Consider the following 23,525-nt stretch of genomic DNA (forward strand, 5'->3'; position numbering starts at 1 on the left):
GGCTTGGCATGATACCTAATTTATTTGCAGAACACTTTAACACATTATGGACTTCTACGATTATGTATGTAGTAATTCAAAAGTAAATTTACTTCAAAACTTATCATTTTAAGAATCTGTTTTAATAATTGAGTTGGTTTCTCATTAATAAATAATGGTGTTATTACTTTATTTTCAGTTGTATATTTTCTGGGGATAAGAAACAGTAAGAAAGGCCATGCAAATTTCTTTAGTACAATGGGCATTTATTGAGACCTTCATCCAATGATTAGACATTTGAATATTTATTTATTTCCAATTAGCATAAACTATTCACATTACATAGGGCTTCCACATCCTTCAAATTATTTAGTTTATCTATGGGCTGAAGTGTTTGTCTGAAAGAAGTTATCTGGGAAAGGTCAGTCAGACAAGGTCTTGCCAACAAGACCTTCTTGGGTCTTCTTGTATTAAATCAAGTCTGTTACAATTTCTGCAAAAAACACACAATCAATATTAATAAATAATAGAATTCAAAGCAAATACATTGGAAATTTTTTTTGTAGGCTTTTTGATTATATAAAACAGTATCTTTATCCATTTGAATTAATAATGATTGTCAAAAGAAAGGATATGAACAGGTTTGGGATTACAAAAAGCTAGACATTTCATTTTCATGATTTTATCCATAAATACAAATTTCAAACAATCAAACAATTATTATTTTCAGGCTGTTTTTTAAAAATCAGATACAAATGCTGTCTGCTCACAAATCCCAAATCCCATAAAGGAAAACAATTCATTGTAATATTTCAAGCTCCCAGTTGCTAAATTAAGGAGCAAAGCATTTCAGGGAAATAGCTGATTTTTGCATTTTAACTACAATGTGGCAGAACAACAAATCCTGGTCAGAAAAGGGATAAATCTTGGTTTAAATAAAATAAAATCATAGGGGTGGAAGGGACCTTGGAGGTTTTCAAGTCAGACCCCCCCGGCCCCTGCTCATCCTTCTTGAAAACATGTAGCAATGATACACAACTCCAGAAGGTACACTGTTTCATTGGTTAATTACTCTCACTGTTGGGAAGTTTCTCCTTGGTTCTATGTTGAAGGTCTCTTTAATGAGCTTCCATGTATTGCTTCTTGTCCTATCCCCAGGACTTTGGAAAAATGGTAGCCTCTCAGGTACTAGATGATAGCTATCATGACAACCCTAATTTATTCTATGTTTCTACTTTTGTTGTGAAAACATCTCTTGCAATGTGATCTGTGGAAGAACATGTGGTATTGTAGAAATCTTTTGTTATACTTTTAAAAGGCTATTTGAATCAGCAAAATGCAGTCATTTATGAAGCTTCTGATTTATTTTGCTATGTACATAGCAACACCTTTCATGTTTGGAGAAACTTGAATGACAAAGATTATGTGCCAGTTCTTTCTTGAGATCTCTAACTAGATTTTTTGTATGTATCCTTATGAAACCAGGAGGCAGAAATAGAACAGGGTTTTTTTTCAGATTCAGTATTATGTGGATTTATTAAAATCGAAAGCACCATTATTTTAGCCAATACATGCTGCTTCAAACATTTATAATTTATTTCTATCTCTAAAATGTTCAAATTTTTCAAACCTGCAATACATACCTGAATCCTGCTGAAGTGTGGGACTTAAAAATCAGTATTGCTCAGCGCCAGCTTGATTTGGGATCAGGTATTCATGTTTCATTTCTCCATTGTAATCTCCGCAAAGTCCACAGGTTTTGCCTTGTACGTTTGCAGAAGTTTTTATCTACATGAACAAATGAGATGTTGCCATAGAAGCATAAGTGAATTTTCTTGGAATATCATTTTAAAAGTAAAAAATAAGAAATTCCTGCACAAAAAACAGCAGTCTGACTTACTCTCAGTATGACACCATCATATGTCACCCTTTCCAAGCCATGTTCGGGAGCCTTGATAATAACATTGTTGGTTGTTCTCAAAATTTCAATGTTTTCTATAAAGAGAAAGCATAGCTTCAGAAGGTTGGCTGTTTACTACAAGAGTTTTCAAACATGCACACAAACCCTTAGATAGCCAGGTGTGGGCAGCAGGCAGAACGGGGTGGAATGCAGTTCCACCGGTGGAAATGAAGCTGCGTGCCCAGCTCGAGCTGACTGGTGGCAGTCACTTTCAGGATTACTGGTCTCGGTTGGGCTGTCCTTTTTTCCCCTGCTGCTGCATCTGCGCTCCTCGCTTTTTTCCTCTTTCCTCCTTTCTGGCCTCAGACGAGCTTCACTCTCTCCTTTCTGGCTCCCCTCCAGTCTCACATGGCCACCTCCTGAGGCCAAGAAGAGAAAAAAGCGACAAACGTGCAGCAGCAGGAAAAAAAAGGAGAGCTGAGCCAAGCCGCATCAAAGCGGTCTGGGCTGCGGTCTTTTTCCCCCTTGCAAAACCCTCACTCCGTCCAAAGCTGAAATGAAAAAGCATTGTGCAGCAATATTAACCATGCAACTCTCCCTCAGCTTTCCAATATTTTTAAATCCCTCCCATCTTCCTCCTCGGAAAGCAGCAGGGTAACCAGCACTGGCAGGAGTTGCAGGGGGCCCTTTTCCTCCCCCCTCTTTTCTCAGAAGCTAATCAGCACCCTTTAGCCTAGTTACCCAGCCTTAGGCAGGGGGCGGACCCAGGCAGGAGAGCAGGAGAAACACAAAGCAAATTGTCACCGCAGCAAGCGACACTGGTGAGATTGTAAGTCAAGGATTTAACAGTTCACTTGAACGATGATGATTGTTCAAGCCACTCCCACCTGGTCACATGGCCAGCAAGCCACTCCTACCCAGTCACATGACCATAAAGTCAACCCACAAAATAAGCCACACCCACAGTTTGGCAGTAAAATATTTGGCAGCCCATTACTGGAGATAGTGACCACAGTGACCACAGCACAATCAACTTCAACCTCAACCTACATCACCTAAACACTCACCAGAATAACATGGCTCCTAAGTACAATTTTAGGAAAGCCAACTATGATCTCATAGATGCCAATCTCTCAATCCTTAACTGGCAATCCTTGTTCTCTAACTGCATCACCACTGATGATCTCTACAATATGTTCTTACTCCAAATCAAAAGGCTCATAGAACTACATGTGCTACTCACTTCTTCCAGAGGCAAACGAAAAAATAACATACCCTTCATTAGTGGACAACTACAGACCAATATCTCTCTGTTGCGTCCCTTGTAAAATCATGGAATCAATTATAAATCGATCAATCACCCTTCACTTAGAATCTAATAACCTACTCTCAAACAAACAATATGGATTCAGAAAGAAATTATCCTGCAACCTACAACTACTTCACTGCAAAAACATCTGGACTACCCACCTCGACCAAGGAAAATCCATTGATGCAATTTATATAGACTTTTGCAAAGCCTTCGACTCAGTGGTCCACGACAAACTACTCCTAAAACTCAAATCCTATGGCATCTCAGGACTCCTCCACAACTGGATTACTGCATTCCTGTCAAACAGGCAACAAATTGTCAAAATTGGAAGCGCCATTTCCACCCCCATCCCTGTCATAAGCGGCGTTCCCCAGGGAAGTGTACTAGGTCCTACTCTCTTCATTCTCTACATCAACGACCTCTGTGACCATATTGAAAGCAACTGTGTTCTTTTTGCCGATGATGTGAAACTTTTCAACACCACTGACAACTCACTCACTCTTCAAAAAGACCTGGACTTTGTCTCAGACTGGTCTAACACCTGGCAACTTCAAATATCAACCAACAAATGCTCTACCCTCCACATTGGCAAAAAGAATCCAAACCGCATATATGAACTGAATAAACAATCTCTCATGGCCAACCCACACTCAGTAAAAGACCTTGGAATACTAATATCGAATGACCTAAGTGCTAAAGCCCACTGCAACAATATCGCCAAAAAGCCTTCTAGAGTTGTTTACCTGATCCTACGCAGCTTCTGCTCAGGCAATCTCACACTACTCACAAGAGCCTACAAAACTTTTGCCAGACCCATCCTGGACTACTGCTCATCTGTCTGGAACCCATACCACATCTCAGACATCAACACCCTTGAAAACGTCCAAAGATATTTCACCAGAAGAGCCCTTCACTCTTCCACTCGAAACAGAATATTCTACGAAAATAGACTAACAATCCTGGATAGCCTAGATAGCCTAGAACTGCGGCACCTAAAACACGACTTGAGTATTGCCCACAAGATCATATGCTGCAACGTCCTACTGGTCAATGACTACTTCAGCTTCAACAGCAACAACACAAGAGCACGCAACAGATTCAAACTTAATATGAACCACTCCAAACTTGACTGTAAAACATATGATTTCAACAATCAAGTTATCGAAGCGTGGAACTCATTACTGGACTCAATCGTCTCAACCCCTAACCCCCAACATTTCTCCCTTAGACTCTCCACGATTGTCCTCTCCAGGTTCCTAAGAGGCCAGTAAGGGGCGTACATAAGTGCACCAGTGTGCCTTTTGTCCCCTGTCCAATTGTCTTTCTTTCTCTCGCTTTTCATATATATTTCCTTCCTTTCATACATCCTCTCCTATAAGTTCACTTTTACCCTTATATATATTACTACATGTCTATTTTTCTTCCTATGTATTTATGTATTGGACAAATGAATAAATAAAAAAATAAAAAATAAATAGCCATTGCATGGTTCTACATGATTCTTGCTTCAGGATTCTTTCCATGCAATTATCTTTTTTATCAGATCTTTCAAATTCTGGGATGCCAATTTGCCCCAAGCACAAATATGCAAATCCAATTTGTGGATGGGATATTCAGCCAACCCAAAGGAGTTGCCCTATTATTGATAAATGTTCCCTTCTTTTCAAGTGCATTTTGCTACATTCTTACGATGCGTTGAAATTACTAGTAAGTAATTCAAATTTATTTTAAAAAATAATTATTGAAAAAAAATTAAGTAACTGAGCCAGACTATATTGTGATATGATCTTATTTCAATTATTTAAGATATATAATATGGTATCAGATGCAGTACCTTTATTACCTTCATATCCTTCTCTATCGGTTGGTGCTGGTGCTTTATTATGTAATACATTCAGCATCCCAGAGGAATCTTGAATTGTGATTTCTCTGCCATTGTGAAAAACAAAAATGTTTCTTGTTAGAAAGTTAAACAAGGAAAAAAAGAATAATAACCAGCCTTTTCCTGAAGAAATGCTTTTGCTATACCCACTACCCACTTGAATAGATGAAATTTGGTTGCAGTCCACATTGCAGTGGACTTGGAGATCTGGTAATATGGAAACAGATACCATTTTTTTTCTTTTTATGACCCTGTAATCCCTTTTATCAGTGTGGAATTGGGAGTGTTTCCTGGCCGGATGCCCTTCCTGATGCCTATGTAGAGTTTGCAGCAGATATTTTAATTATTAGCATCCCAATAAACATGTGTTTCTGCATAGGATTGAAAAGATGCCATGTTCTTATATAATTCAGATTGGCCTGAAAAGATCTCCCACTGATGATCTAGCTAGAACAGGAGCGTCAAACTGAAGGTCTATGGGCTGCTTCCGGCCTGCGAGATGCTTAGATTTGGCCTATGGGGATGAATTGTAAATAGCAAAAGACCAGTCCATGGTGCCCTTACCAACAAAAAACAGAACTCAGGAGGGCATGTGCGGCCCTCTCAGGCTCCGCTTTCAGCAATGAGGGCCTCCTGCAGCCCTTTGCCAACAAAACAGAGCTTGGCGACATCACATGTGACTTCCCTGAGCTCCATTTTCACTGACAGAGGGTTGCAGGAAGCCATCACCACCAAAAACAGAGTCTCATTGAGTGATATTGAGCTGGTCATGCCATCCTCAGCCATGCCCATCCTCTGCCCTCCCAAAGGTCAAACACAAGCCTGATGTGGCCCTCAATGGAATTGAGTTTGACACCCCTAGAGGAATAAAGGACTGTTTCACTGTCAGCTCCACTATGCCAACATAGAGGGGAGTCCCTGGTACTTTCTGAGCTTGGTTGTTTTCTAGCAGATGTTTCATTATCAAGCTAGGTAACATCATCAGTGCACAAATATTCCCTTTTATTGGAACTCACACTGAATTACTTCAAATCATCTAGAGCAGTGTTTTTCAACCAGTGTGCTGCGGCACATTAGTGTGCCGTGAGACATGGTCAGGTGTGCCGTGGGGAAATTAAACATGGGTTCCCAAACTACCATTCCTGCCAGAATATCCCTTTTGTGTTCATCGAAACAGTCCCAGGTTTCACACTAAGTGAGTATAAATATGTTTAGAAACTATATTATTAACTATATGTATAATATGTACTGTGTTAGAGTGTTATATTGCGTCATTTTGGTTGGTGGTGTGCCCCAGGATTTTGTAAATGTAAAAAATGTGCCGCGGCTCAAAAAAGGTTGAAAATCACTGATCTAGAGCACTTCTCCTATACAATGACAGGTCATCTTCAACTAAAACTAAATGTCATAAACTGAAAGAAATAAAGATCCCCGTCTGTTCATGCTACCTTAGCAATCTCTCTGTTGTTTTCCTTATTTAATTTTTAAAGTAACTTATTATATAAATTATATATTTATAAATAATTCATTTATTCTAACCTTGTTATGTCCTCACATTGTTAAAATTTTTTAAATGTATGTAAATGACACAATAGGTAACAGTAATTTCATATATTATAATGTAAGTGTTTATGATCAGCCTATGTATAAATGATTATCAAGCACCTGAACTACTGTATGTGTAAGAATTCTAAAAGCTCTTTTTCTTTATTATTGTTTTACTAAATTAAAAGTATTTCTCTGTAATCCACATTCATGGTTATAGGTTTGTTCAGATGACAGCTTATCCTGTAATTGCATAAAGCCAGGAGACAGCCATATTACATTCTAGATCTAGAACAGTGATGGGAAACATATAGCACAGGTGCAACAGGTGGCACACAGAGGCATATCTGCTGGCACGTGAGCTGTTGCCCAAGCTCAGTTCCAACGTGTGTGCCGGCCAGCTGATTTTTAGCTCACACAGAAGTTCTGGGACGGTGTTTTTGGTTTCTGGAGAGCCTCTGGAAGGATGGGGGAGGGTGTTTCTACCCTCCCCCAGCTCCAGGGAAGTCTTTGGAGCCTGGGGAGGGTGAAACACAAGCTTACCGGGCCCACCTGAAGTTGGGAAACAGGCCGGTTCTAGAGGGCCTCTGGGAGGGTGAGGGAAGTTGTTTTTGCTCTCCCCAGGCATTGAATTATGGGTGTGGGCGCTCACGTGGGTGCAATAGCGTGTGCATACTCTTTTGGCACCCGAGGGAAAAAAGGTCCGCCATCACTGATCTAGAATATATGTTTAGGGAAGGCAACCAGTTATTGAATAGCAACACTTTTGTGCTGTATAATTTTTTTGAGAAGTAATTCTGTTATTACCTTATATGCCTATGAAGTATGCTAGTATGAGATTCAATGATTTATATGGGTCACATGCTTTCCAGCTTTAATTAGAAACCAAAGCAGCATCACTACCAGATGATGGAAAGTACATTTTAATCTTCACCCCCCCAAAAACCATAGATTCCCTATTACATGTTTAGGCTTGCTAGGATTTCTATGAATGGGCTGAGTTTTGAATGATGATGATGATGATGATAATCATCATCATTAATTAGATTTATATACCACCTGAAGACTAATGTTGAAATTAATTCTTGTAAGCCCCTATAGGGCTGCATTAGTTGAGATGTTCAAATTGATTGATTCTAAAGTCTTCACTGTTTGTAAAACCAGGGCACCTTTGGATGATTTTAGAGAATTGGGAAATTAAAAACCCAAATTATAAGAAACATCTAATCAAGAAAGACAAAATAATTTAGAACAAAAAAGAAAGCATTTTAAAAAAAATACTTTTTGAAAGAAACTTGAAATAATTCTCTATTTGGTTACACTTACGCTAAATTAATGGATATGTGAATTTCTTTTTGGGAACCAGATTTGGAATTGTGGATCCATATTTGGAATTGTGATTTATAACTGTCAGATATGGTGCAATCCTTAACTATGAGAAGGTCGCATTCTCTGTTGGCAATACTCGTGTTGAATGTCTTGTTGTCAAAGGTTGAAATCATTTCGCCCTGCACTTCACACACCGCTGATAAAAAAATAAATAGTACGATCAGTGTTAAATCTCCGTCCTACTTTTTGGACTGTGAAAAGCCTAAACAAATCCTCAACTTTTGCCAAATAATTAATTATATTAAGCATGGCAACATCTATAAATGTATCCTGCTACATAAACAAGTAAGATAACAATTTCAAGCCATGTTGCAAATGACGTTTGCTAATAATTTACCTAGGAATAAGACTTATTTAAGAATCCCTAGCTGATATGAATAGGACTAGTTGTTAAGGAGCAAAAGCTCAAAATAATGGTTTGGATCATTATTGATTATATTATTATAATAGCTATTTTATTAAATCATATTAAATCATTGTAATCATTGATTAAAATGGATACATTGAAATTAACCAGACTTAAATAACATAATAATTACCTTATGTTGTGCTAAAACGGAACTGAACTGAAACAGCAAAAGGCCTAGATTTGGCTGTACTGTTTGCTAACCAAAAAATGACCACAACAAGATAAATGGCTAATACTGGTTAGACTGTTAGGTACTAGCTTGGTGGAAAAGCAGCATTAATTTACCTTCAACTCCTCTGGACAGCCATAAAGCCATGTTAAATTTGTTTAATTTTGGAGTTTGATAATATGGACTTGGGATGCCAGTGGGAAGAAAATTGAAATAAAAATCATTCATGTAAAAGGTCATCTGGAAAGAAAATAATGAAGACACAAAATGCATTTTGTTTGGCATTTCAATAAAAGAAATGTTTATACCTAACGTCGGAGGGATCATCAGAACAGAGGTCGTTATGCAGGTTTGGAGCCGCAGGGACTCTGCGCTAGCCCAGAGGTTTCACTGAGTGACGGTAGGTTAAAGTCCCCCAAGACAATAAGTCTGGGGAACCCTATTGCTAGCCCGGCTACCTTGAGCAGCACAGGCAGGGCTGTTGACACGCAGCTGGGAGACAGGTACCTGAGCAACAAGCCCACCTGAACCCCTAAGTCCAACTTCACCAGGAGGGACTCGCAACCCGCAATCTCTGGAGCAACAAGTCTACACAGGCAAAGGCTCTCCCTGGCTATGATAGTCACTCCTCCCCCCCTTCCGGGGGTCGAGGCTGATGCCAAACCTGAAACCCAGCTGGGCAAATTTCAGAGAGAGGAACTCCTCCCTCTGGTCCCAGCCAGGTTTCAATCACACATGCCAGGCCGGCCTCCTCCTCCAGGATTAAATCCCGGATGAGGAGAGATTTATTTACCACCGACCTGGCATTGAGTAGCAGCAGCCTGAGCCCAGGGCCAGATTTACACTTGCCACCAGTGCCCTTGGTTGTGCTCACAGAGCCGGAACATGGGAATTGCTATTAAGCAGCGATCCAGCCTTCCCCTAGAATGGCTATGAATAGAATAGAAAATGGTCTGACCATGACAAAGGCAACACTTCTAACCCCCTTAGTCTCAGACCATTACTCAATTGCTCAGAGAGGAATACCATGTCGATATTCCAGCTAAAAAACATTTGACATATATATATATATCCTAGTCTCCCCTAATTTTCAAATTCAGCTTAAACATGTGACATATATATATATATATATATATATATATTTGTTTTCGTAAATTTTCACGGGTATATGTATGTAGATTGTTCTGAGTTCGGGTTTTTCCCTGTGTAATATTTTGCATGTTTATGCGACGTTTCGGTGAAATCACATTCACCATCATCAGGCTGAAGTTTCCAAGCTTCGTGCTTTGGCATATTCTGGTCTTTTCCTGTGTAAGATTGTTTACTTCAAATTGAGAAGACTTATATATTTATTTCTCTGATCCAGTTTTTTCACATCATAAAGATCTTCCCAAGTCAAGCAATAGATAGTATTAGGATTTCAAAGAATAATTAAAACATGTTTAGTGGATAAGTTTACTCAGTTAGGTGAGCAAAAGAGGAACAGCAGAGAAAATCTTCTTCACAGGTTAAAATGAATGGAGAAATGGCCTGTGTTTAGGTCTCTTGGTCTACAAAAGCATACCCACAAAATAAGGACAGGAACTGATATAATCTACATTTTGAATTTTAAATTATCTCAGTAACATGCCCTTTGAAATAACTGCCTATGGCACTGTCTATCCTTTTCACTATACCATTCTATTAATTATCCAAATTCAAAAGTGGAACTGTATTAGTAATTTGAGAAAATGGAAAATGATCACCTACATCGTGAACTTTAATGATGGCAACATGAGCAACATCTGGAGATTTTTCAATAATTCTGACTATCATCTCACGGGTAGGATTCCTCTCATAAGCTGTGGAAAATCCTAAATGATATGCAATTCCAGGAAGTAAATACCTATACCTATGGAAAAATCAAATGATCGATGTGATTTATTTCAGTCATAGGCAACAAACTTCCCACCTAGGGAAACCACTCCCCATAATTCAGCAATGTTCTATCCCTCCCAAAATTAAGGGTGGGTTTAGGAAGCCTTAATTATTTATTTATTTTATTTATTTATTCTTTGTCCAATATACAATACATATGGAAGAGAATAGACATTAAATAATATATATAAAGATAGAAAGTAAAAAAGAAGAGAAGTAGATGGGAGAGAGAGAATATATATGATATAAGAGATAAGGAGAGAATATATATATATACATACACACACACACACACACACACACACACACAAATAGATAGATAAGGAGAGAATATGTATGATATATAAGATAAGGGAAAACAATTGGACAGGGGACGATAGGCACATCAGTGCACTTATGTACGCCCCTTACTGGCCTCTTAGGAACCTGGAGAGGTCAATCGTGGAGAGTCTAAGGGAGAAATGTTGGGGGTTGGGAGTTGACACTATTGAGTCCGGTAATGAGTTCCACGCTTCGACAACTCGATTGTTAAAGTCATATTTTTTACAGTCAAGTTTGGAGCGGTTAATATTAAGTTTGAATCTGTTGAGTGCTCTTGTGTTGTTGAGGTTGAAGCTGAAGTAGTCGTTGACCGGAAGGACGTTGCAGCATATGATCTTGTAGGCAATACTTAAGTCGTGTTTTAGGCGCCACAGTTCTAAGCTTTCTAGACCCAGGATAGTTAGTCTATTTTCGTAGGGTATTCTGTTTCCAGTGGAGGAGTGAAGGGCTCTTCTGGTGAAATATCTTTGGATGTTTTCGAGAGTATTGATGTCTGAAATGTGGTGTGGGTTCCAGACAGATGAGCTGTATTGAAGAATGGGTCTCGCATAGGTTTTGTAGGCTCTAGTCAGTAGTGTGAGTAACTTTCCAACACCTGAAATGGATGCTTGGGTATATTTGTGCTTATGTATGTATACTTGTGGGTGTATTGTGGGAATAAAGGACAGATATTGTGTAAACATTCCCCCCCCCATCTCTAACCATGAGGTGCTTTCCCCAGGTTTCAACCACATTTCTTCCCACCTAGGTATTCATCGGCATACAACAGTTCATTGTTTGAAGTTTCAAAAGCATTGGAAAAAGTGACTTTCACACATGATCATTGTAGCACCTCCATGGCCACATGATCAAAATTCAGACACTTAAATTGACTCATATTTAAGATGGTTGCAGTGTTCTAGGCACATGTGATCATCTTTTTGCAACCTTCTGACAAACAAAAGCAACGGGGAAGCCAGGCTTACTGAATGACCTTACTAACTTAGCAGGCGTAGCAAGAAAGGTTGTAAAATAACAAATTAACTTAACAATAGACATTTTGAGCTCTGTTCTGCTTGTAAGTCAAATACCTCCTGTTTTTTCCACTAGGAAATTCAACTCATTGAAAGAAACATTTTAAAAATCTATGATTGGAAGAATGAGAAGTTACAGAAATCTTACCGGGAAAGACGTTTGTATTTGAGGAAAGGAAGCTTAGTCCATTTCATTTTCAGTTGGAGAGCTTTATAAATTGCAACTTCGCCTGTGGACATCTGGAGTTCTATTTTGTAATCCTTGCATTCATGTCCCCAGCCCAAAGAATACTTGAAGAGGATGTAAACACACAAATGTGATAGAATTAAAAGAAAACCATGTGTAGCGATCATCATGGGATTGCATCACTTCATTAATGGACTTGATGTCACAATTTTGTGTGACCTATGGCTGTTAGCCATGCCAAACTTTTCCAGGATTTGGAGAAATATTTAAGCTCCATCATTGCTACCAAAATGGACAGGGGAAGGGTAAATGATGAGTGGAGTTTTTGCACTTTGATTCTAAAAAAAAATTCTGCTAAAGATTTGATTACCACCCTCCCTGTGTTACTATTAGAATATTAATCTGCTACTAGAGTCCTTTCAAGAGCCCTTGAAAGCCCTATTTGAAAATATCATTGGTTTTAAAATGACTTTGATTTAATATAAAAATATGGATTGACTTTAGGCTACAAATGTAGCCCAAAGTTTTGGAATATTACATTGGCTTCTGTAATGAAACCTAATCATTCAGTAAAACAAAACAAAACAAAAGCAAAAGAGAAATGGTAAAATAATCACTAGAAAGACTTATGATCAGTAATGGAATGTCTGTGGAGATTCTCAGTCACCCAGGTCATGGTTGTGCCAAAAGTGCTTTTTCAAGAGGCAACTGGACTTTCTGCTTTTTCTTTGAAGATGTTTAGCTTTAGGGATTAATAATAGGACAATTTAAATTATTCAGTATTTTAATAGTACTCATTTACCAATGAACATTAAAAATTGGAGCTCATTTTTCTAGATCCCGGTTCCCAATGTGGGGCACACGCTCCACAAGGGGGCAATTTGATTTTTGAGGGGGGCAAATGGAACCTGGTTGAAACCAAATTATTGGCATTTTAGGTTTCCTCCATATGAGTAGTTCACTTTTTGAATAGTAAGAACTATATGTCATGGGGGTGGGGGACATCAGGCTTTGAGATCTGCTTAGGTGGGGCATGACCAAAAAAGGTTGGGAACCACTGTTCTAGATGTACAGTTTGACTGTCCAGCTAAGATACTATGCAGAACTCTGAAATTCCCAAGTTGTTGTAAAAACCTGAGATTGTGGAAAACATAGATCACAGAGGTGAGAAGGGTTTCTAAAAAAACATGTTGTTTTTTAAGGCAATTAAGTTTAATTACAAAGCAACTTTCACAATTAAAACTTAAAAAAATTCATACCTGGGATTTGGAAGGTAGCACAAGGCTATCAAGACATGCCCTCCATTTAGTATGGTTGAGTTGACCAGCAACTATTTTGAAATGGATTTTGTGGTGGTCACGCTTTTCATACCAGGAAAACCTGTAGCCCTGGTCTTTGTTGTCACTCCTAACTGCTTCAAACACAACAGTGAGATATGGCGGTGGAATATCTCCACCTATTGCCTAAAGAGACAAACAAAAAGTTGTGATTTTAATCCATGTTTTGATTAAGTAAGATCCCAAAATTATTTATTTGGTGATTTGTGGAAGCAGCAGATAAGAAAGCAGCAGATAAGAAAGTGGGATTTTGAGCCTTCTTTTGTTTTTATTAAAAAGAGTTTTTCTAAAAGTTCATTTGATATTCCAACCAGAAGATGACACTGGAGTAGGAGCTTAGATAAGTGGCTGCTAAAAAAGGGACCTTGGTTCTTCAGCCACCTATGTAGTTTCACTCATTGGTATTGCAATTCAATTGTGTTTTTAAGGGGGTAGATTGATACCTTTAAACTGTAGCCCAACACAGAAAGTTTCGGAATACTTTGGCTTGTGTAATGGAACCAAATCATCTAATCTAGAATAGATAGATAGATAGATAGATAGATAGATAGATAGATAGATAGATAGATAGAAAGAAAGATAGTGTCATGCCAGGCTTCACGTTACAAACCCCCAATTAAGTCCAAAGGAAAAATTCAAACACACATGTTTGTAAAGTAAACAAAGTTGGTTTATCAAAAGGAAAATACTGTCCAAAATGCACTTTTAATCAGCCAAAGTGCTCTCTCACACATCACAAGCCTTGAATGTTGTGAAAAACATAAAACGAAAGCAAAGCAGATAAAAAGCAGCTGTGAAGACGTCACAGCCAGCCCCCTTCAAGAGTCCTCACGCTTAAACTTAACTGAATTAGTACAAGAGTCATGTAAAATCCTGAAACAGTTCAAAGAGTCCTTGTACAATCCAGACGTAAAACACATTTCTCTCTCTCTCTCTCCAAACGGATAAACTCCCACGCAAAGAGGCAACAATGCTGGCAATTTATCAGTAGCCACATTAGCCTAATTTTCCCAGCCACAGGTGTTCTCCCTTATTTCCTGTAATACTTGCGCAGTTGTTCCTTCCTTGACATCAACCTGAATCTGCAAACATCTATGAATGCCTCCTCTTCTGAACCTAATGATGATGATGATGATGGTTCACTAATGGGGTAATTTGTGAATGGGCTGCCTGTAATTACCTCCTCCGTTGATCCTACTTCTCTAGAATCTTCCCCTGACACAGACACTTTGCTGTTGGAAGCTGTTGGCAGTAAAACTGGCCTCTGATAATGTGAGGATTCTCCCACATCAACCCACACAGTCCTTGGAGCAGGAGCTGGCCCAGAGCCAATCACAACAGACAGACAGACAGACAGACAGACAGACAGACAGACAGACAGACAGACAGACAGACAGACAGATAGATAGATAGATAACTAAGTAACAGAAAGTGACAGGGAAATATTTTAAACTGGCCTAAAAATAAATAATGCTTAGAACTGACTCATGTTTAAGATAGTTGCAGTGTTCCAGGGACATTTGATTATAAAATAAACAAAACTTTTTAGTTGTGTCCATTCCTAAAGTTGGATGGATCAGGGTTATATAGATACAGTCTCTGTATGTATATGTGTACATATGTGTGTGTTTGTGTATGTTTCTCTGTATTATATATTTTTCAGGGATGATTTTTACACACACACACACACACACACACACACACACACCTGTGACCCATTGTCAAGAGGAGGGGGACCATATAACCTATGGATTTTAAGGAAAACTCTACCCTTGCTTCCCACTCTGGTGTGTCCCCAAAGGCCATCTCACTGGGAGGAACTTAACAACAGCCAGTCCGATCTCACTAGCAAGCATCTGTGTCACTCTCTCATTTATGTCTCACTGGCCACTGCCATTAAGATCTTTAAAATTTCAGCCTTTGTTCAAAGACAGCCAATGGCTACTCACTGATCAGACCTTGCTGCCAGCTGATTGAGTGCAGGGGCCAGAGGGAGATCGGAAAGGGGATGGAGATGTGTCCCTCCCATCTTTTCTTGCACCATGCAACCTGCATATTTTTTGGATGTATACCTAGATGACATTGTTGTGCTGAAGAGGCCACAAGGTCATTTAAGTATAAAATATATTTTTGGTTATGTAGCACAATATGGCTGCACTCTTGTTCCTTTCTTTACAAAAATAAATAATCTATTATTTACATTTTTGTCTCAATTCTCATGTCATGTGTCCCAACATTGTGTAAGTTAGCTTATTTGAGTTACCTTGGTTCTATAGTTGTTGCCTAATTGGAGATTACAGGCATTAAAGTTTTACTGAAGTATATATGAATATCTGTTCTCTGTCTGTCTCTGTCTCCTTATCTGTCTTCCTCTCCCTCTCCCTCTTTCTTTCCCTCTCCCTCTCATCAATCTATTTTCTATTTGTCTATCATCTATATCTATCTATCTATCTATCTATCATCTATCTATCTATCTATCTATCTATCTATCTATCTATCTATCTATCTATCTATCTATCTATCTATCTATCTATCTATCTATCTATCTATCTATCTATCTATCTATCTATCTCTATCCATCATCTATCTATCTATCTATCTATCTATCTATCTATCTATCTATCTATCTATCTATCTATCTATCTATCTATCTGTCATCTATTTATCCCAGGCTAGAAACCGGGAGACTGTGAGTTCTAGCGCTGCCTTAAGCCTGAAAGAAGGCTGAGTGACTTTTGCCCTTGTTTTCTCTTAGCCCACAAAATTAGATGTGGATGACAATCTAGTTGGCACGTTTCTGTGGTAGCCAACATTCGGTCAATCTGAAAAACGTACTCTGCACCTGGACAAAGTGTTGAAGTGTTAAAGTAAACTGAAAATGGTTTTGTGAAGCCCTCTACCAACTGCCAGAAGAAAGCCTGAAGCAAGATATAGGTTGGCTATTTGAACCAATATTTTAAAAATGTTGGATGAGCAAGAAACTGAAATACCAATTCAATTCAGTTCAATCCATTTCATTTTTTAAAAAAATAATCAGAAACTTATAAAAATGAACCAGAGTTATTGCCATGTTGCCTTTCCTTCCAAAGTAATAGCCAGGTTATTAGGGAGTTTCATGTCAGACAAAACATTTTAACTTTGGTCATCCCAGTCCTAATTAACCTCTCTAACCTAACAAATTATCAGCATAATGGCCTATTCGTCATTATCTCAACTGGTACATTACTCCTTAGCCTTTTCCTGAAAATACACATATCATTTGAACATCAGATTCCTATCAATGATTCTTTTTAGAAGCACACCAACTTACTTACTTTTCTATTAATTCTTTAAAAACATACCTCTTCTTCCCATCTGGACTCATTTCTGCTGCTTGCATCAGGATAAGACAATGGACTGCTGGACTGCACCATGTAATACAACATTTAAACAGAATTAGAAGTACTGAGTGGCAGAGGAAAAAGTTAGAAGGGTATGGTGAAGGTCTATCAAAACACAAGAGCAAATATTTTTCAATTTCAGTGTCCTAAGCATTAATTATTGAAAGTCATTTTCAATTATGTTAGATGGTTGTGATATCTATCCAACAGCAGCAGTCTATATTTGTATGTTTTGGGGGAGAGAGTGGCAACAAAAAGTTAAAGCAGTCATAGCTACATGCAATATAAGATATTGTGTTGATACAACAATTGGTTTGTCCTTGCCAAAGTACCATCTAAAATAGTATAGGCTTAATCTTGTGGACTGAATCCTCAGATTCCAGTCTTGTACTTTTTGGAAGGTTCTTGGGATATCTTAAGATACAATTCTGAAAGTCCCTATGAAGCTAGGGTGAATTTTATCTACATCAAAGGAGGATGCACGGTGGCATGCTGGCACGGTGATTAGAATGCAGTACTGCAGATCTAACTCACCACTCACTCCAGGAGTTCATTTCTGAGCGGCTCAAAGTTGACTCAACCTTCCATCCTTCAAAGCTTGGTAAAATGAGGACCCAGATTGTTCGGGGAAATATGCTGATTCTGTAAAATTGCTTAGAGAGGATTGTAAAGTACTCTGAAGCAGTATATAAATCTAAGTGCTATTGCTTGAAGTACGTACTATAATGTGGACTGACTGTATCAGCCCATGATACTCAGTACTGGTTGTGTCACACAAATCAGATAAGAAACCTGCAGAGACCCTAAAATGGAAGACTTGGTGTAATATATGAAGCTGAATAAAACAGTTCTATTATTGAGTAGAGATTAAAATCTATAAACAAATGCAAATATCCACTATAGGTAGACTTGCACAAAGAAGCCTGATTGCTGTTTATTGGCTGAAACTACAATGAGATCATGCCTGACCAATTCAATCACCATTTCAGTTAGATGTGGTAGTGGGTTTTTTTTTAAAAGGATTGGATTGAAGGGAGGTCACCACTCATTCCAGCATTTAGAAGCAGGTTTCTGTTTGCTTCCAAGCATCACTTCTCTAGAAGCTTTCTGAAGCCACTTCGGGGCTCTGCCCAGCCTTGCAGATTGACTGCATGGCTCATTTATTTATTTAGACAACTTATATATTTGCTTAACTATAATAGCAGTTATGTGAAATACCTTGCTGGCATGTAATAAAAAAACAGTATCTGCTGGTTAATTTACGAGTGTGAACTAGGAAACATTGTCTTGATTCTGTAGCTGACAGATCTGCTTGAGTTAAATTATTTTCTCATCAACTTTCGCATTCCACAATCATGTCTTATTTGGATTCCTTTTCTCCAAAGACGGATGAAAGAATCAAGCATTGGAATTTATCCACAATAATATTTATTTATTTATTTATTGGATTTGTATGCCGCCTCTCTCCGTAGACTCGGGGAGGCTAACAACAGTAATAAAAAACATCATGTAAATCCAATGCTAAAAACAACTAAAAAACCCTTACTAAACATCCATACAAACAAACATACCATGCATAAATTGTAAAGGCCTAGGGGGAAAGAATATCTCAGTTCCCCCATGCCTGACGGCAGAGGTGGGTTTTAAGGAGCTTACGAAAGGCAAGGAGGGTGGGGGCAATTCTAATCTCCGGGGGGAGTTGATTCCAGAGGGCCGGGGCCGCCACAGAGAAGGCTTTTCACCTGGGCCCCGCGAAGCAACATTGTTTTGTTGACAGTACCCGGAGAAGGCCCACTCTGTGGGACCCAACCGGTCACTGGGATTCGTGCGGCAGAAGGCGGTCTCGTAGATACCCTGGTCCGGTGTCATGAAGGTCAGTTGAAAGTCATAATAATATATTGAAACTCACCTCTTCGACCTGTCTTTCCATGAAGGGTAGCTTTGCCAGGTCTCGGGCATTCAGTTCCTGCAAAATGTCAGAGAAGAAAAAGCAAAGCAAGGGTCACCCAAATGCACATGGCTGCATGTGTGCATTCATGTCAGAGGCACTGAAGCCCTTCTGGGTTGAAAGGATTAGTGGGTGACATCACTATTGCCCAGGGATGCCCAGTTGGGTGCTTCTTTCACGTATCCATTGAAGTGGTACCTATTTATCTACATGCAATTACTTGCTTTCGAACTGCTAGGATATCAGGAGCTGGAGACAATGATAGCAGCTCATCCTTTCACACACCAGCTCTTGGGTCTCAACCCAGCATCCCAACCATGTCAGCCACAGCACTGTTAGATGCACATAGATAAAGGAAGAGATAAATCACATCCCAGCCAACAGAGATTTTGAGCTAGTGGCCCCTGCAGGGAAAGATTTTTCCTAAATTAGAGTTGATGGGGATTTAACCGGAAGGGTTGTAGTAAGACAGTGGTGAGACAGGAAACAAGGGAAACTCTGACAAGCTTTGTGAAAAAGTCAGCTTGACAAACTGCTGCTGGGGTGGTGGGGTGTCTTCAGACTGGAATAACCATCCTGAAGGAATGGTAAAGAAGTAGAGACATCTTGGGTGACCTAGAGGAACAGACAAGTTCTTCAATCAGTCAGAAACAGCTCTTCAGATCAGTGGTAGGGGCGGCAGCCATTATTAAATGACTGCTACAAAACTGGGGCAACTGGACCAAGTTTAGACGCAGGAGTGGTGAATGGACAAAGTGCTATAACCGGGTGAGAAAAAGACCAACTCACAGGTAAAGGCAATGTTTAAATTTGGATTTTTGAAGAATTTCCCTAAGCCGAAATAGTGGCTAATAGTCCCCGAGTCTTCGGAGAGGGCAGGCATACAAATCTAATAAATAATAATAATAATAATGATGATAATAATAATAATAATAATAATAATAATAATAATAATAATAATAACCTGGAAACTATCAGAGGAAAAACAACAACAATGGAGACTAAAACTTTAAAGCCCAAGAGTATCCCTTTCACTTTGGATATAATTTTTACTTGGAGAAATTAAAATTAAAATTAACTAAAACATGGAGAGATGTTGTAATAAAGAAAGATAGAAAATATGAGAAATATATGTAGTAAATAAGATAATTAATTCATGTGAAAGGGTCTAGAAATTTGAGCGATTAGTAAATTATGTAGGTAGCAAGAAGAAAATACGTTAAGATAAAGAAATACATGTACTGTATGTAAGTATAATTCTATGAGTTGGAATTGAAATAGAGAGCTAATAATGCAATTGATAACGTATCAGAAAAACTATGTATGATCAAATGTGACCTGGACAACACTTTGAGCAGAAACTATGTATTGTTTGTTGAAAAAAAATATTGATTTAAAAAAACTGATGGGTACCGTCTCATCACTGTGGGCATCTTGCCTCTTGCTGTGCTTCTTTTTCTCCATATCTTTCTCACCACTTGGATAATCCTTCTCCTGTTGTTTTCTTCCATAAATATGCGTATCATTTTGCATGCTGTCACTGCTATCACTGCTGCTACTGCTACTGCTGCTGCTGCTGCTGCTGCTAGTATCATCAGGTTTTTGCTTTTTATTCAGACCATGATGCTGTTGGAAATGAGGTCCCTTCTGATCCTGTTCCTGTTGTTCCTCATCATTATCTTGCCGCTGGCTGATAGGAACTTCTCTTAGACCAATAATTTCCTCCAAACCACTTTCACTGCTTGATGAACTTTCAGGGCTCTCATCACTGCGATCTGGATAGTCCTAGTATAAGATATACACAGAAAGAAAAATTATCTGTCATCTCATGTAATTTGAAAGTTTAGGCAAATTGATATGCAGAATTAACGTTGCAAGATCAATACCGTAAATTTTAAAAGCACAGATTTTTTTCTGCAATTAGGGTATATATTGAAAAAGTGAGGGCACCCATTCAGGTCCCTCAGTTAATTTTCCTAAAGAGCAAGATTGTTCTGAAGAAACTTACGTGTTGAGTAGAAGATAATACAATATAATTGCATTTGTCTTAATGGTATATGATCAATCATAAATCTCAGATCAATCATAAATCAATCCATTACCCTTTACCTAAAAACTAAGAACCTACTCTCTAACAAACAATTTGGTTTCAAAAAAATTATCCTGTAACCTGCAACTCCTACACTGCAAAAACATATGGACTTCACAACTCGATCAAGGCAAATCAATAGACGCAATTTACATAGACATTTATAAAGCCTTTGATTCAGTAGTACACAACAAACTACTTCGGAAACTAAAATCTTATGGCATCTCTGGTCCCCTTCATGATTAGATAACTGGTACTTTCTTAAACTGAATATGCTGATTCAGTAAACCACTTGAAGAGGCTGTAAAATCACTGTGAGGTGGCATATAAGACTAAATGCTATTGCTATTAAGCAAATGTGGCTCAGCAATATAAATTGTGTTTATTACTCTCCAGAGCAAAGCATTTGATGGATTTCTTTCTGAAGAAGTTAGAGGAAAGAATACAGTTAACCGATACAGTTACTTGTACAATAAAGCCCTAACAATTCACACTGTATTTTCAAAGTCAGAATAATTTGATATCTATAAAGGATATTAGCCTAATAGCATACAGTATAAATAATTTATGTAGTTTTCTATGATACTTCAAGATATTGGTGTAATCCATAATGTTAAAAACAACACCAGCAAAACATCAAATGTTTGCATACAGGCCATGTATGATGTTGAGAGGGAAATTTGGATAGTTGCTATCTTATCCCCCCCTCCAAATAAATACCCTTATCAATTTTCCAGTCGCTAGTTCCTTTTCTTCATTTTTAAACAAATGCACCATCTGATCAGTAACACGAGCACCTCCTCGAATAGTGAGTCGAACCTTCTCAATTGGGATATTTGGATCCGCTGAAATTATTTTAATTATTATTAGTGGAACTATTGATACAATCATTACACACACACACACACACACATATGTACACACACACACACATATTGTACTGTAGTGACATAATAACACATAGAACCATTTGAAGTTTGATATTAATATGAATTTAGCAATAGCAGGCAGCAGTGTCTACCTGACTTCAGCTATTCATAGAATTGGGGCTGCTTAATACTTGAATATGAAACCACCAGGGATTATAGGACTTTAGGACTTTAAGAGTGTAGAGTAAAAAAAGCATATTGAGGAATTTATTCACTAATCACTGCCAAATTGCTGCCAAATATGCCAAATATGCCAAATATGTCATTATCAGAATTAACCTTAATTTGAAGGCACTTTTATCTTTTGTCTAAAGATCCTACTAAGAACTAGGACAGTGATGGCGAACCTTTTTTTCCCCCTCGGGTGCCAAATAAGAGTGGGCGGGTGCTGTTGTGCATGCGTGAGTGCCCATACCCATAAATCAATGCTTGGGGAGGGCAAAAACAGCCCCCCCTGGAGGCCCTTTGGAGGCCGGAAAAAGTATGTTTTCCAACTTCTGGTGGGCCCAGTAGGCTCATGTTTTGCCCTCCCCAAGGCTCCAAAGGCTTTCCTGTAGCCAGGGGAGGGTAAAAACACCTCCCCCCAACCCCCCTGGAGGCTTTCTGGAAATAAAAAACACTCCCAGAGCCTCTGTACGAGTCAAAAATCAGCTGGCTGGCACATACATGCACATTGGAGCTCAGCTAGGGCAATGGCTCGTGTGCCAGCATATATGGCTTTGCATGCCACTTGTAGCACCCATGCCATAGGCTCGCCATCGCTGTTCTAGGATATTATCAGTTTACTAGCCCAATTATTACTGTTCTCTTCTAAAGCTATTTTTATCTGTTTATGAAAAATAACAATAAATATAATACATTATGCTGCATTATTTAATGAATAAAAGAGTTCTGGATTAAGGATTGGCAATAGAGAACAGTAAACCAGAACAGTTAATAATTTAAGTTAGGAAATACTAAAAGAATTATTGCTAGGTTAACCAGTAGAAACTCACCATTTGTTTGAAATATATTATTGAATTTATGTCATTACTACATAATTTACTTAACCTAATTACTATGAGTGTCATGTATTCTACACTGCACTATGCGTCACAGTGAGATTTTTGACAGATTAGAACACAACTCTTAAAAGCTCCATTTGCTTTTTTTAACTTTTAAAGTTTTGGTGTAAACTACAAATCCAAACAAATATATATATATAAAAATATGTCTTACATTCTTTGAGGGAGAATTTGAGACTATGTTCTCCAATGAAATTGTGTATAGTTTTTTGTGCAACATGTGCAGTATTCATATTTGCCCAGTGAAAGCAAGCCTTACAACCAAAGGTACTGGTTTCAAAGCACTTCGTTTGGTGAGTTGATTCTAAATACTTTTTCCATGGCGCATTGAGATTCTCAGATGATTTTTTTCCTGATGGAAGCGTGCCCTGGTTGGGTGATTGAACATATTCAGACACATTTCCCTCCGACACAGTTTATTTATTTATCTGAAAGTAGCCATGTTACATTTTTTTGAGCAAAAACACAATATAAATAATAACTTAATTATTTAATTATAAAATGACACGATATTGTATTGGTTAATCTTTAAGGTACCATTAGATTCTTTCATATTTCACTCTTTTTGGTAAAGATGAATAATTCAACCATGCTATAATATTTTAATGTCAGCAAATATTACTGTCATTTTCTGGATGTTCATATAGTAGAAATGCAGCGATTGTTTCAATTTTCTGTTTTTGTAGGCAGTAATGATCAATTCACTGCAATCAATACTAATTATTTTTCATACATTTTTTAACACAATTAACTCA

The 23,525-nt window shown here is 38.2% G+C and overlaps 1 protein-coding gene across 2 annotated transcripts in view; it reads right to left on the minus strand.

The window, feature by feature from the left end:
- Positions 1-224: 224 nt before the first annotated feature.
- Positions 225-23,525, minus strand: part of LOC139165747 (vitellogenin-1-like) — a 46,950-nt gene continuing 23,649 nt past the window's right edge. The window contains exons 13-26 of one of the 2 annotated variants that reach the window (XM_070748991.1): positions 22,925-23,138; positions 21,498-21,622; positions 20,102-20,473; positions 18,650-18,706; positions 16,702-16,764; positions 13,283-13,486; positions 11,985-12,127; positions 10,335-10,476; positions 8,702-8,825; positions 7,945-8,143; positions 5,035-5,120; positions 1,880-1,974; positions 1,623-1,767; positions 225-472 (exon numbers count right to left, since the gene is read on the minus strand). In XM_070748991.1, the coding sequence (XP_070605092.1) occupies positions 1,654-1,767; positions 1,880-1,974; positions 5,035-5,120; positions 7,945-8,143; positions 8,702-8,825; positions 10,335-10,476; positions 11,985-12,127; positions 13,283-13,486; positions 16,702-16,764; positions 18,650-18,706; positions 20,102-20,473; positions 21,498-21,622; positions 22,925-23,138 (1,938 nt within the window). In that variant the 3' untranslated portion in view covers positions 225-472; positions 1,623-1,653. Of the gene's footprint in view, positions 473-1,622; positions 1,768-1,879; positions 1,975-5,025; positions 5,121-7,944; positions 8,144-8,701; positions 8,826-10,334; positions 10,477-11,984; positions 12,128-13,282; positions 13,487-16,701; positions 16,765-18,649; positions 18,707-20,101; positions 20,474-21,497; positions 21,623-22,924; positions 23,139-23,525 lie in introns of both variants that reach the window. The other variant, XM_070748990.1, reaches the window with a different exon arrangement.

Source organism: Erythrolamprus reginae, chromosome 3 (genome assembly GCF_031021105.1).
Source record: "Erythrolamprus reginae isolate rEryReg1 chromosome 3, rEryReg1.hap1, whole genome shotgun sequence".
Classification (NCBI taxonomy): Eukaryota; Metazoa; Chordata; class Lepidosauria; order Squamata; family Dipsadidae; genus Erythrolamprus; species Erythrolamprus reginae.